This window comes from Pezoporus wallicus, unplaced genomic scaffold, assembly GCF_028554395.1.
Source record: "Pezoporus wallicus isolate ANWC-B61680 ecotype Strahan unplaced genomic scaffold, APGP_CSIRO_Pwel_v1 contig_7502, whole genome shotgun sequence".
In the NCBI taxonomy this organism is placed as follows: domain Eukaryota; kingdom Metazoa; phylum Chordata; class Aves; order Psittaciformes; family Psittacidae; genus Pezoporus; species Pezoporus wallicus.
The window spans coordinates 79230-93922 of NW_026635625.1; the positions used below are offsets into that span (position 1 = coordinate 79230).

General features: G+C 43.2%; 1 protein-coding gene across 3 annotated transcripts in view; it reads left to right on the forward strand.

The window, feature by feature from the left end:
- The first annotated feature begins 991 nt into the window (after positions 1-991).
- KCNN2 (potassium calcium-activated channel subfamily N member 2) overlaps positions 992-14693 on the forward strand; it is a 58469-nt gene continuing 44767 nt past the window's right edge. For 2 of the 3 annotated variants that reach the window (XM_057397171.1, XM_057397170.1), the window contains exons 1-3: positions 1003-1055; positions 1297-2444; positions 2654-2749. In XM_057397171.1, coding sequence (XP_057253154.1) covers positions 1034-1055; positions 1297-2444; positions 2654-2749 — 1266 coding nt within the window. In that variant the 5' untranslated portion in view covers positions 1003-1033. Of the gene's footprint in view, positions 1056-1296; positions 2445-2653; positions 2750-14693 lie in introns of all 3 variants that reach the window. The other variant, XM_057397172.1, reaches the window with a different exon arrangement.

Here is a 14693-nt window from a genome sequence, read left to right on the forward strand (position 1 = left end):
TCAAGAATGTGTGTGTGGATTTTCATTCACAACTTGGCTGTATTGGTCAGTCTCTAAATAATCTATATTATCTATGTAATCTATCAACCATGACACTATATTAGCGAGGGTTGTTTGCGTGTGTGCTGTATGTGCTTTATTTAAAGGTACACTTTTGAAAAAAAGTGGAATTTTATAACTGAGTATATTTTAAAACTCTTAATGCTTCACCCATATTTCTAATCTGCAAGCCATTCAAGGGTGTAGGGTTTCAGAGGAAACTGGATGTTGTGTTCGACATAGGAATTTTAAGGGCGTAAACTGTTATCCTAGAAGGGCTTGGTGAGTTTTGTCTTTAACGTTAGCAAGAAGCTGAAGATGTAAAGAAACTTTCCACATTATCAAATTTCCCAGTGGATTTTTCAAGCTGCTTGAACAGTGCTGGAGAACTGGAGAAAAAAAAAAACAAACCCAAAACAAAGCCAACAAAACCGAAACCTTCCAACAAAACAAAACCTTTTATAATATCATCTAGGGGACAGGAATGGCACACCTTTAACAAGGTAAGTTCACGATTGCTCCCGTAAAGAGCCTTTCTTTAAGTAAATGCAGAGACTCTGCCTGGTGGCAGACATTATTCTGCCACAGGGAGCTGCGGGAATGAATTATATGGTGACAGCTGGGAGCAGAAGGGGAAGAGACAGAACGGTAGCGGGCGACCAGCGCACTGTTGCGGGGGGGGGGGCGGCAGCCACTCAGGGACACCCACCCTGTTCCACGGTGAAGCTCCAGCCGGAGCAGGGTTCCCGGGTGGCGGCCGGCAGGCAGGGGCAGTCCCCGGCCCTCCCGATCCTGGTGACAGGCGGAGTTGTGCCGGGATGGGCTGTCCGCTATCCGGCCTCACGGCAGCCCGCGGGGACACTGCCTCTGCCGGCTTGCTCCGGCAGCCAGCGGCAGGCGGCGGAGCGGAGCGAGCGCAGCTCTGTGTTTTGCAGGGCGGCGGAGGCGGAAACAGACGGAAGGCGCTGCTGGACAGCTCCGGAGCGGGGCGCCCATGTTCCGAAGACGGTGCAGATGTGAGGAGCGGGGAGCTGGGGAGCTCCGCCGCGGAGGCCTCTTCCCGGCGGGGGGACCCCCAGGAGGTCCAGGGCTTCCGCGGCGGGTGGGGCGGGAGCAAGGGTCAAAAGTAGCCCTTACCTGCAGCGCGGAGCGCGCAAGGAGGCGGGTTCCCTGCACGGTGCGGGGCAGCGGGGGGTGGGGGGGGAGACCCTGTAGGGCCCCCACCGCCTTACGCTGTGGCCGGTCCACCCCCATCAGGTGACGTGATGCCCATTATTTTGGTTCGCCCAACCAATGGAACGCAGCGGCTGGATCCTACGGGTGCCGGGATGGGCCTTTCTTGGCGGCAGCAGGACTCTCCTTTGCCGACCATAACGCATTGCGCAGCGTGCACCACCGCCCGGTCCTCCTGCGGCTTTAACGGCACCGGCATGGACGCGCCGCAGCAGTTTCCGGCGGGCTTCGGCCCAGAGCAGCAGCGCCTGCCGCACTGTCAGCAGCAGCACGTCCAGGACAAGCAGAGCCTCCAGCAGCAGCAGCAGCAGCAGCAGCAGCAGCAGCAGCAGCAGCAGCAGCAGCAGCAGCAGCAGCAGCAGCAGCAGCAGTCCCCATGCCTCCAGTGCAACAACTGCGCCTACTATGGGGCTGCTGCGGCCGCCGCGGGGGATAACCTGCCCCTGCTGCTCCGCACCATCTCGCCCCACTCGGGCACGTTCCGGACTCATTCCTCACCCCTGTCTTCCGCTGCCTCCTCCCGGCAGGGCAGCCAGCTGAACGTCAGTGAGTTCACCCCCTCCAGCCATGCCGGCGCGTCCAGGCAGCACCACCAGTACGCCCAGTACCACCAGTGCCACAGCCTGCAGCAGCAGCAGCAGGCAGCGAGCCCCAGCAGCAGTATCAGCAGCGGCAGCACCCACCACTACCATCACCACCATCATCTCCACCACCACCACCAGCGCCGGGAGAGCAACCCATTCACCGAAATAGCCATGAATAGCTGCAGGTACAACGGCGGCGTCATGCGGCCGCTCAGCAACCTGAGCTCGTCCCGTCGGAACCTACAAGAGCTGGATTCCGAGTCGCAGCCGCTCGCCAGCCCCGCTGCCGCCGCCACCGCGGGCACCCCCACTGCTCCGGAGATCGTGGTCTCCAAGCCCGAGCACAACAACTCCAACAATCTGGCGCTCTACGGCCCTGCCGGCCCTGGCCCCGGCCCGAGCAGCGCCAACAACGGCGGGGGCAAGTCCAGCAAGAAGAAGAACCAGAACATCGGGTACAAGCTGGGGCACCGCCGGGCGCTCTTTGAGAAGCGCAAGCGCCTCAGCGACTACGCGCTCATTTTCGGCATGTTCGGCATCGTCGTCATGGTCATTGAGACTGAGCTCTCCTGGGGCGCCTACACCAAGGTACCGGCAGCCGCTCCGACGGCCCAGCGGAGAGGCCGCCCTGGCCCCTTACAGCCCAGCGCGGCGGGGCTGCTTGTTCCCCGCCCCAGCCCCGTCCCGAGGCGCTCTACCCCCGGCATTGATGGGGTGCCCTGGGCCCCGTCATCGGGGTGGCGTCGGGCGGGAGCGGCCCCTTGTAGCTGAGGGATGGTGGTGTCTTTCTATTGCAGGAGTCGCTGTATTCCCTTGCTCTGAAATGCCTTATTAGCCTGTCCACGATTATCCTGCTCGGGCTCATCATCGTGTACCATGCAAGGGAAATACAGGTAATGTTTCCTTCTGTGGGTCAGTGACCGTTGTTGGCGTAGCTCGAGGGAGGGGGGCTGAGTCGGTTTCTCGAAGGACATAGTGGTGGTAAGTACTTGGCACTTCCTGACAATTCAGAAAGCAAAAAGTTATCTCTGTGTGCCTGCCGTTGGTGCACGGACCTCCGGCCCCAGGGAAGAACACGGTAGGCATGTTACGTGCTAGGAAGCTCTGCTTGCTAGGGACTGTTGCTAGTGGTTATGCTATAGGATTGCTTAGCTCTGAGGTTATAACACTCTTGGTGACATGCCTGACGTCTTCTGTAGGAGATGTACGGCAACAGTCTTTTATTTCCCAATGACTAAATTTCATGCTACGCATTTTCTCTTGATGGCAAGGTTAATTGTTTTTCCTGTGCAAGGTATGTAATCTTAACTGGATTGTCTCAGACACGAGTGTACTTTAGGAGAATGTTTAAGAGGAGGGGGAAGAGATAAAAAATCACAGAATCATAGAATCGTTTAGGTTGAAGAAGTTACTATTAACCTAGTATTGCCAAGTCCACTACTCAACTGTGTCCTTAAGTGCCACATCTACGTGTGTTTTAAATACCTCCAGGACTGTGTTTTATATAGTGCTGCATAGCTGCTAAGATTGTGACGGAAGAGAACTGCCAAGAAAGGTAGGGCTAAAGGTAGAAGGAATGCAGTGATCGAAGATGTAATAAGTCTCACAAATACTGTCACTGGATCTCTTCAAGGGACTTAGCTCTGACTTTAGTTGTTGGTGTTTTTTTGTTTTTTTACCAGGAAATAAATACTTGGCATTTCAGCTAAACTGAAACATACAACAGATTTCAGAGTTTTGAGGGGGGAAAATGCCTTACTTGTAGACACATCAGTGCTTTTACATTTTCAGCTTCTTTAACTGAAAAATATGTTGAGCTTCAAGGGAAAGCGACAGCTTTCAAGGGCATAGAAGACTTTTCCTTTCCACTGGTACCAATCAGTTAAAAAAAAGGATAAAATAAGGATTGCATAGTACCCTGCTTCTGTGCAAATGAATGCTGTAGTTTCAATGTGAAGTGGTACCATAGCCACCCACTTAGGGTAATGTTAGAGAAGTATTATGTTACTGAAGACTCTTTGCAAAATTGAATCCTGTTGTGCAGTCCTTGCACATGCAAAACTTCTATTTCTGGCTCAGAACCCAGTTTCTCTGCAGTATAAAAGATACTGAATGCTGTTTAATGATATTGTACTCAATAAACAAGTGTTCTGGTGAAAGAGCTTCTCTATAAACTCATGGATTATTATAAGGAGTTTTTTTTAATCTGTATAAAAATAAGTAAGTGGCTCTGCTGCAGTGTGGGAACTGCCTTCTCTGGTGTATCTTCCCATAAGTGGTGCTTGAGGCATGAAGAGCAAAGCTGGGAAAAAACCTCTCTGTAAACATTTGAATTACTCTATTAATTTTCCAGAAACTTTAAGTGGAAAATTTTATGCAAGATAACCAAGTAGTTGTAGGTCCCTGTATGCATCAGCTTATAATGGTTACTCCAAGATTTGGTTTTTTTTTTTGTTTTGTTTTTTTTTTTTTTCAGGTAAAGAGTTACAAATTTTTAATTCCCTTAGGAGTGTATTACAAATCAGAAAAAAAAAAAAAGTTGTAATTCCATTTTGGTTGGTTTTTTTATTGATTGCTTTAAAGAACTTTCTCATGTATGTGACTACATGGAGAGAATTATGCAATGACGTGACTTAATCAAGGTTAATGTAGCTTTCATTGCTGCCTGACAGCACTGCCTGTAAGACATCAATACTCTGGTTTAGTCTGAGAGACATTGAAAATTGCAGTAGTCGTGGCAGGGCTAGGAGTGAGCTGCAGTTTTAAGGAGCTTTATCATTCATGTTGAAAAGGAAGTTCTCTTTTTCAAGGACCTTGCTAGATGGAGAGGGCATAGTACCATCCTTAGCTGCTGGATATCTGATAGCTTTTTAATTTAGGTGTAGTCTGGTTTTGTTCAGATGCTTTACTTTTAAAAATAAGATGAAGAATGTGCAGAGCAAAAATTACATCTATCTGAGGTGGTAAATTCGTGTTACACTTGACATCTGAAAACAAGAAGTACCTTAAAAATACTTTGGTTTAGGAATATATGGTGTCTTCCCCAGGAACAAGAAAATACTGTGTAACCGTGATAATGTAATGGTTTTGAAATAATATTTAAAGCTGACAGTTTTCTGAAGGCACACATGCCTTTAATTCAAGCAAGTATCCTGCTGTGTGTAGCAGAATGAATCATCTCTGTAGAATCATGCCCACAGATGTTTGGTTGTGTCCTGTGTTTGCACCAGCTATTTGTCAACCCTGTTCAAGTTTGAACATTCCTTTCTAATTCTTGTCTGAAGCATACTTAAACAGTGGATGTAATTAAGCAGGAATTCACTGAGAGAGAAAAAATGCTTTGTAGAATAGAAGGTCAATGTAATCTGCTTGCAGTGTGGTATTTTTCATACTGTAGTAGAAGCAAACCAACCTAAACATAAGTAAATTTTTTAACAAAGCATGAGACAAAACATGTTGAGAAATAAAAAGCTGACAGTTTAGTAATTATCAGCAATTGCAGGCTTAATACTTAGCAACTTCTGATGACCTAAAATGCTGGCAAATGGAAATCATCTTTCTCATGCTTTTCAGTAGTCTGTGACCTTGTTTTATTGGTAGGAAATCCAAATAGTCATGCTGCAAGCAAGTCAGTGGGGCACTGCATGGCAGCATAGCAGGTGACTCTAGTCAGTAATACATCAAGGTGAGAGGAGTGAGTTTTCATTCTCAGCTTCTTTCCCCAGTTGGGCTGTGGTTGATACGTGGTGACAGAGCTGGGGCACGTTCAGTTTCTCCGGGGCAGGGGTGGTTTCTGCCGTCGTATTTGCAGCACCGCAGACAGCGCCGTGCGCAGCGCCCCGGGGCGGACTGACGGGACCCGGACTGAATTGGACCGGTTGTATTTCACTGGGCTGGACTGGATTAGACCGGCCCGGCACAGGCTAGCCGCCCTGTCACACCCGCATCCCTCTGGCCGTGCTTTCAGTCTTGTTTGCAAAGCCATGTGGATTTTTGTTTTGAGTTCCCTGGAACTCGCCCAGAGCTCTGCATCTGATACACCAGGGTCCCCAGAAGGGTGTAGCTGCAGTATTTAGACAAGGACAGCTGTATGGATGCTGTGATACTGGAAACTTTGAAGTATATCTATCAAATATGGTTTCAGTGATCACACTGTATTAGTTATTCTGTTTAATATTCTGCATAATGTAGACCTGCTTGAGTGAGTCCAGAGGAGGACCATGAAGATAATCAAAGGGCTGGAGCACCTCTCCTATGAAGGCAGGCTGAGAGAGTTGGGCTCATTCAGCCTGGAGAAAAGAAGGCTCTAGGGAGACCTTAGAGCAGCTTCCAGAGCTTAAAGGGCCTGACAACAAGTCTGGGGAGGGACTTTTTACAAGAGCATGTAGTGACAGGACAAGGGGGCTTTAAACTGAGGGGAAATTTATGTTAAATATAAGGAGGAAGTTCTTCACAATGAGGGTGGTGAGGCACTGACACAGGTTGCCCAGAGAAGCTGTGGCTGCCCCATCCCTGGCAGTGTTGAAGGCCAGAGCTTTGAGCAACCTGGTCTAGTGTGAGGTGTCCCTTGCCCATGGCAGGGGGTTGAAACTACATGATCTTTAAGGTCTCTCTCTTCCAACCCAAAGATGTTATGTGATTCTATAAGAATAAAGTGTGAGCTGTAATTTAAGTTAGTAGATGTGAGTTAGTGTTAAGACTGTAATAAAAGTCAGGTGAAACCAACTGGGTTTAAATGATAATTTATAGCTTACATTACCATTTTCATAAAAGAAGATAAAGATTACAAGCAGATTTTCTTCATATCCCTCCCTCTTCTTGAAAAAAAACCTCCTAATGAACAACAGTAATGATGTTGGAGCTGAGAATAGCACAACCCCAAATCTGTGTGCTCTTTTTGGTCCATTGTTATCATGCCTCTAATGCTATTAAAGTCATCACTCTAGGCAGATAATGAAATACGCATTGCTCTGTCTCCAGGCTTGTGTGGTTGTTGGTTCAGTTCTTTAGAGTAAGTGCCCTGTGTTTGGAAGATCAATGGGAAAAATATGATTCATCGTTATCCCAGCCCAGAACAGGTATTTCTCTGACTGTTACTCCAGTTGAGAGTTTGAAGAGATGGAGGATAGAAAGCTAAGAGGGTGGTGTGATCCAATTATCATAATAATTTTTTATGTATAAATTATCTACTTCATGCATAAACAGTTTGTTACTTAATACTATATTACATAATTAAATTAACAGTGTGGAATTTGGTTAAAATAGTAGTTCCTAGAGAATTTGTTGTCCATTCCACATGTGTTTAGTGGAATTTGCTCTTAGATTAATGAATACAGTGGTATTTAAGAAAGTTTTGGGTGGCAGTTCACATGGTAAAGCTGCAGTCCTACTTTTATTGAAAAATAGACCTCTCTGTCTCTCTCTAGCACTGCTGGAGCTAGAAATGCTTTTTAAGTACAAATTGTACTGGCACTTTTGTGTGTTACTCAGAGCAAAAAGTTGAAATTCTTTGAGATTCCCAGTAGGAGGTCTTTAATGTCTTTTGTTGAGCATTCCACTGCAGTCTGGTAGTTCTTGAGAGACGTGGTTACTGGAGAAATATACCCATTGGAACACTTTTCCTTTGATGCTGGACCACTTAGTATATCCCTTCTGTAAATAAACATTGCTCTTCTGTTGCCTTTCCTGAATAATAGTAATTTAAATCCTGAGTAATGCTAACCTGTGCTCTCTGGGACAGAATCTGAACCTCTTCTCCCTGATAAGATGCTTGCACTCATGGAGAAACATGAAAGCAGTTGGTATTTGGTAGAAGTTAATAGTATTTTTTCTTCTCTATGTCAGTTGAGATTTCTAACCATTTCAAAAATGTATTGCTAGTTCATACTAGAACTAGCATGTGGAAAGTCTTGCAATCTCCAGAGTTAAGGTTAAGCCATTGCTTTCACAGCAGAGCCTATCAGGGCTCCAAGGAGAAAGCACCTTCAGTCCCTAGATGGTTCTGAAGTGGTGGGAAAATAATAGGCTACTGATGGATGTGGAGTGACACACTTTGAGTCTTCATTAACTTTATAGAAAGTGATCACAGTTGAGAGCAAGAATCATGAATCTTCTCTTCTTTTCCCTGTTCCTGAAAACTTAAAGAAATGGAACAGGCAGTATCAAGAAACAGAAAAGAATGATAATAAATACATATCTTGACCTGCAAATAAATTCCATAAAGCGTGGTAGGAATAAACACCATTTATGCGAGTTTCATTATCTTACTGGCATCAGTGGAAAGTTCTGCAGTAAGAATTATGCACTCATGAGCAAATAGGAAGTTAAACTGCCTTACAGTTTCTTGACTTATGAAGTAATGGGTACCCTGCAGGCCAGATTATTTGTTTTGCTTTCACTGGTGTGGTACATGTGCATTTCATTAGCGTTAGCATCTTATTAGCTGTCTTGTTGGCAGTCTTAACTTTGCAGTCTTGTTGCTGAGTCTTAACTTGGCTTGAAATGTCAAGGCTTGCACACACAGACTGTCAAACTGCTGCAGAAACAAATGAGTTAGATTAAGAGCACAGAGAACAAGTATGCTGAATAATGGGTGGAAATCATTTAATAAACTTTGAATGGGTAATTTATTCTGACCTGAAGCCTGTTGAGATTTAGTGATGTCTTTCCTGTTTATTTTAATAGGCCTTGGATCAGGTAACAACAACTCACTGTGTAGCAGTTTTGATTCAGGGCACAATAACAATGTACAGACTCAAAAATTCCCTTCTACTAATCAAGTTTAACACACATTCCGTATTTGTATTGAACAGCAGGAAATCAGGTCGGAATTCAAGGATACCGTATATGTCAAATTAAAACCACTTTAGAATATTTTTGTGAAAATACTTAGGTTTAGTTCCATTCAATAAATTTTTGAAAGACTGCATCTGCAGAACCTGTGGATGTAGGAAGGTGCCCAGTGTCGCTGAAATGCAGCACTGTAATGCATATGGTACAGAAGGCAGGCTAGAAAATCCTTTAATGTTGGTCAGCCTCCAAAAGGATCTGAGGCCTTTTGCACTGAAGTTCCATGTAAAAGATTTTCTCTGTTTCCAAGAGGCTCCATTAGAATGTAGGAGGTTGAACCTGATGCTCAGAACACTGAGCGATTGGCCTTGCCGTTCCTAGGACTATGTATTCATATACACCATTGTTATGGCCATTTTTTTATGAGGCTGTTAGAAGTTTATCAAGATATATTAGTGCATAATGAAGTGTGAGAAGGTATGTTGTTGCCCATGTTGGAGGAGAACATTTGTAATCAGAGGTCAGATGCTGGATTTGTATTAATTGTGCAGTTTAGCTGAAATCAACAGGGGTACTGTGGTCTATGATCTTAGAGCCATTCTACATTCTCATCTTAATATGAAAGTATTGTATATTAGATCCTTCAACTCTGGGGACTTCATAAAATTCTGCCAGGTACTGCAGCTCGGGTTTGCCAGAGTTTCAATGAGTATGTGCCAAGTGTAGCTGAAGGCTCTTGTGTTTCTGTCTGTTTTGAGCAGAGATCATAACAGGAATGACTGCTGCTTCAGACTTGGGAGAATTAAAAAATGGTGCAGAAGCTTCTATGTGATTTCAGTCAGCCATTTTCCCGTGTGATTTTGATGGTGAAAGTTGTTGTAAATCCCCTTACTAGAGGATAAGTTACTTCTCTGTGCCTGTGCAGCTCCTCTTAAGATGTAAATTATGCCTAAGAGAAGAGGCTGTAACTGATCTTGTAATTAGTTTTTCGGTAAGATGGATATATTAAAGTTTCTTCTATTAACTGAAAATAAACTGTAAAGTATGCAGAAAAACAAGTAGTTTTGTGAGGAAGTTTCCACTGCTCTGTTCTGTAGAAAAGAGAAAAGTTACATATCAGGACAACACACACACGCAAAAATAATTTTATATCACTTTTTTTCATGTCTCTTTTTTTTTTTTTTTTCCCCAGTAACATAAAATATATTACATTGAATGGAAAACCTCCCATTCAAAAAAGTGATATAGAATCATAGAATAGTTAGGGTTGGAAAGGACCTTAAGATCATCTAGTTCCAACCCCCCTGCTACGGGCAGGGACACCTTATGCTAAACCATATCACCCAAGGCCTCATCCAACCTGGTCTTGAACACTGCCAGGGATGGAGCATTCACAACCTTCCTGGGCAACCCATTCCAGTGCGTCACCACCCAAACAGGAAAGAATTTCCTTCTTATGTCCAATCTAAACTTCCGCTGTTTAAGTTTTAACCCGTTACCCCTTGTCCTGTCACTACAGTCTCTAATGAAGAGTGCCTCTCCAGCATCCCTGTAGGCCCCCTTCAGATACTGGAAGGCTGCTGTGAGGTCTCCACACAGCCTTCTCTTCTCCAGGCTGAACAGCTCCAACTTTCTCAGCCTGTCTTCATACAGGAGGTGCTCCAGTCCCCTGATCATCCTCGTGGCCCTTTTCTGTACTTGTTCCAACAGTTCCATGTCCTTTTTATGTTGAGGACGCCGGAACTGCACACAATACTCCAGGTGAGGTCTCCTGAGAGCAGAGTAGAGGGGCAGGATCACCTCCTTCAACCTGCTGGTCACGCTCCTTTTGATGCAGCCCAGGATATGGTTAGCCTCAGGGCTGCTCTGAATCTCTTCTCTGTCCAACCTGTAGCCGTGCCTGGGATTGCTCTGACCCAGGTGTAGGACCTTGCACTTGGCATGGTTAAACTTCATAAGGTTGGCATCAGCCCACCTCACAAGTGTGTCGAGGTCCTTCTGGATGGCATTCCTTCCCTCCAGCATATCAACAGAACCACACAGCTTGGTGTCATCGGCAAACTTGCTGAGGGCGCACTCAGTCCCACTGTCCATGTCAGTGACGAAGATGTTGAACAAGACCAGTGAAATACCTGTCTATCATAGTGTATTTTTAATGAAGTTGTGTAACTTCTATTATGTAAAATAGTGGAACTTTGTTCCATTATTTTAATGAAAAGTACATTAAGTAATTTCCTCTTACAGCTGTCAGAAGATCAGAAGGGATTATCATGAGCACATGTTTTACAGCTTATAAAGAATTCTTGTGTAAAGGGAGTGATAAACCATGAACCTTTTATACTTGAAAATGGTGTATCTGAACCCAGACCTTTGCAACTAAAAATGTTCAGTTAATATCATGCATAAATACTGTGTATAATACTGTTTTAATACAGTTGCTGGGAATCATAAGTCTGTACATTACTGATTCATTCATCTATTCCCTCTTGAATGGTCCCTGCAATTTTTCTCCTTCGTCTGTGTGAAAACTGCCCTTAAGTAACATAGTTTTATATTGACATTTTAAAATTGGTGTTTTAAAAACAAAAGGATGTGAATGTTAGATACACCATGAAGGAGTGAAGAGGCATGATTTCTGAAGAGGGATGTGTGCATGTTCTAAGGTTTTTCTTTATCTCATTCATTTTGGTGGGGACTGATGGACCTTTCAGAATTAAGTTCTGTTTGAGGAAATACTAGACCTTTTTATGGCAGATGGAAATACCACTGTGAATTCCATAGAAAGTGAAAACAAAGGGGAGACCTTAATTATCTTTATATTTTAAAATTGTGACTCTTGGTCTTTTGAAGAGTAATTAGGTCTGTGTTGTTTGATTTTTGGTTGTTTTGTTGTTTTGTTTTTTTTTTCCATACAGAAACAATCTTTTATATATAAAGAATTTTTTATTTTTTTATATATATTTTTATATAAAGAAACATAAAGAAAATATTTATTAAAAGAAAAACACGCTCTGTCAAAGTGGCACCTTCTGAACTTTTTGCATATTAATACTGTAGAGCTATCCTGATGAGTAGGGGAGATCTGGGTTCTGTGGTTGTGGGATAGACCAGCAGAATTGTTTATTTAGTTCTAGTTGAAGAGATACCACAAAGTGAGTGAAGACTGTAGGAGCCATGAGGGTCGTATGTAAAGAGTTACAAGGCTGTACATGTGTAACTCTTAAATACAGTTTGTCTTGCAAAACCACTTCTGTTGGTAAGGATGTATCCGTAGGAAGGGACCTAACTTCAGTATTCAGAAGAAGGTTTCAGAGGCAAAAAGGAAGAGGTTTTGCTTGTAAAAGAGCATATTTGAAATAAAAAATTACTGAGAAATAAATATATATGATTTAATATCCATAGATTTTGTTGTCACCTGTGGGTAGAGAACTTCCTGAGCTTTCTTACCTGTAGTCTGCAATAAATACTGTTGCTGTGTAGCTATGTCTTCCATAAACAGATAGATATCAGTTCAGTGGTTTGACGAGTAGGTGTAACATAGCCTGAAAAGAAGGAAATGCATGTATAACAAGCATTTCTATTGTAGTTTTTGTTGTCAAAGGGAATTACCTGGACAAATTCTCACCTTTTTTTTCTGTCACTTAAATGATGCTTTTACTAAATGGACTGCTGAGACTGAGAGTTCAAGTGCTGTGGAAGTAATCTGGGAAAGACTTTGTAGCTACATTTAAAGCTCAGGTTTGCATATCTCGTAGTGTTATGCTGAGATCTGTCCTTTGTCATCTAAATAAGACACTTGTCATCCTGTTACGTCTATAATTTTCAACAATTATCCGCCTGCTTTAGCAGGTATCACAAAACTGCAATGTAAAATGAGTGCAGTGCTCCACAGTATGTCCTGATCAGATACTGTTGGGAATCTTTATGAAACATTTTATTCTTATTACAGTTGTTTATTCCAGCTGTCATACCACTGCAACATCTGTAGCATCACTAGAAGTGTATGCAGACGCACCTGCCTTACCCCTGACCTCTGACAGTAGTGTCTTTCCTTAGAATAATGCATTATGAAGTAATGCTTTATCTTCAGTCTCTTAACTGACAGTAGTGTCTTTCCTTAGAATAATGCATTATGAAGTAATGCTTTATCTTCAGTCTCTTAACAAAACAAAGATTCATCCCAGGTGGTGAATGGGCATTTCTTGTTTTGGGACAGTCATTGTGCTTTTAAGAATAAGAGCTGTTGCAGCCAGGGAATGAGGCATCTCTTTAATTAAAAATAAAAATTGCATAGTAGCTTTGATTCAGTCTATACCATTGCATCCATAAAAATCACATGCACAGAACTCTGATTTCAGCCTTGGAAAGGGGAGAAAGACTGAGTGTTCAGGTGTGGACAGACAGCAAAAATATAATAAATGCAACTAAGCAATAATGGTTAGTGAGCATTCACTAATAGCACCTAGGTTTAATGAAGTTTTTTGTCAAAAGTATTCTCACTTAATTTCTAATTAGTTACCATTTTTATACCAGTCATGCACATTTGAGGTGAGCCTCAACTTTAGAGGAGGATCTGTATTTGTGAGTATCTAAATTAGTGGGATCTTTAGAGCCTTTCAGTTTAGAGCATCATCCTTGTATGATAAGGATTCAATCCTTAACATCTTTGTAATTAAAATACCTTTTCAAGAAGATTTGGAAACTTTTAAACAGCCACTGAATTATGAATAAGCTAAGGATGCTTTTGTCCTGGTTTTGCTGCGATAGAGTTAATTTTCTTCGTAGCAGCTGGTACAGTGCAGTGTTTTGGTTCTAGTCTGAAAATAATGCTGATAACACATGGATGTTTTAGTTGCTACTAAATAGTACTTACCCTGATCAAGGACTTTTCAGTCTCTCATGCTCTGCCAGTAAGGAGGGGCATGAGAAGCCAAGGACACCTGACCCAAACTCACCAAAGGGTTATTCCATACCACAGCATGTCATGCCCAGTATATGAACTGTGGGGAGTTACCTGGACAGGATTGTTAGCTGCTCAGGTCAGGCTGGGTATCAGTCAGTGGGTGGTGAGCAACTGTACTGTGCATCACTGCTGGTTGTTGTTGGTTTTTTTTTTCCTTTCCCCTTTTTAGTTTTATATTCTCTCCCCTTGTTATTTCCCTTATCATTATTATCAGTAGTATTAGTACTTTATTTTAGTTATTAAACTGTTCTTACCTCAACCCATGGCTTTTATATTCTTTCCATCTCACTCAAGATAGGGGGGAAAGGAGGGATGTGAGCAAATGACTGCGTGGTACTTAGTTTCTGGATGGGTTTAAACCAAGACTGTGCTTTACCTATTTTTCCTTTGCCCATGGAAGGGCTCTCTGCGACAGCTGTAAAATTCAGTTTTGGCTTTGCAGGTACTGCATCTGGATTGTAGTGGGTTCGTTTAATTGTAGATTCTTTCATAGAATGCTGCCCAAGAGTCATTTTTGGGCTCTGCATAAGGAATGGACTGATATATTCTTGTATTCTTGAGAAATTCTTGTCCATCCACATTCCAGTATAGAAGAAAAGGTATCCGATGACAGCTCATCTTAATTGTGTCATGGGTAAAGTGGCTTCACACTAAGCCCACCTCCTTTTCTTCTCATTCAGGTTTGGGCTTCATGGTAAAAGCCAATATTTTGCATTCTGTCATGATGTGTGCATTGTTGCAGTTTTGAATAACTAGATCAGTGCTGTAGGATAGACGTGTGCTGGGCCTGATGTATTCCTAGTTCAGCTTCCATATGGTTTTAAGACAGTTTAATGGCAAAATGTATAAAAAACCCCCATAAAATAAATAGAATCGATGGCTTATGCATGGCCAGTCTGCTTTCCATATGTGGTTATCAGATAGGAAAATGTTTGGTTCTCCATCTTTATGTGCAGACATGTAAGAATAGATATTTGTCTACATCCCAGTATGAAAACGGGATGCAGCAGAGCATCTTAAGTGTGGCTGTAAGCTGGCAGACCATTCTTTTCCCCTGCCATTTGGCACTTGGAAAGAAAATAAAA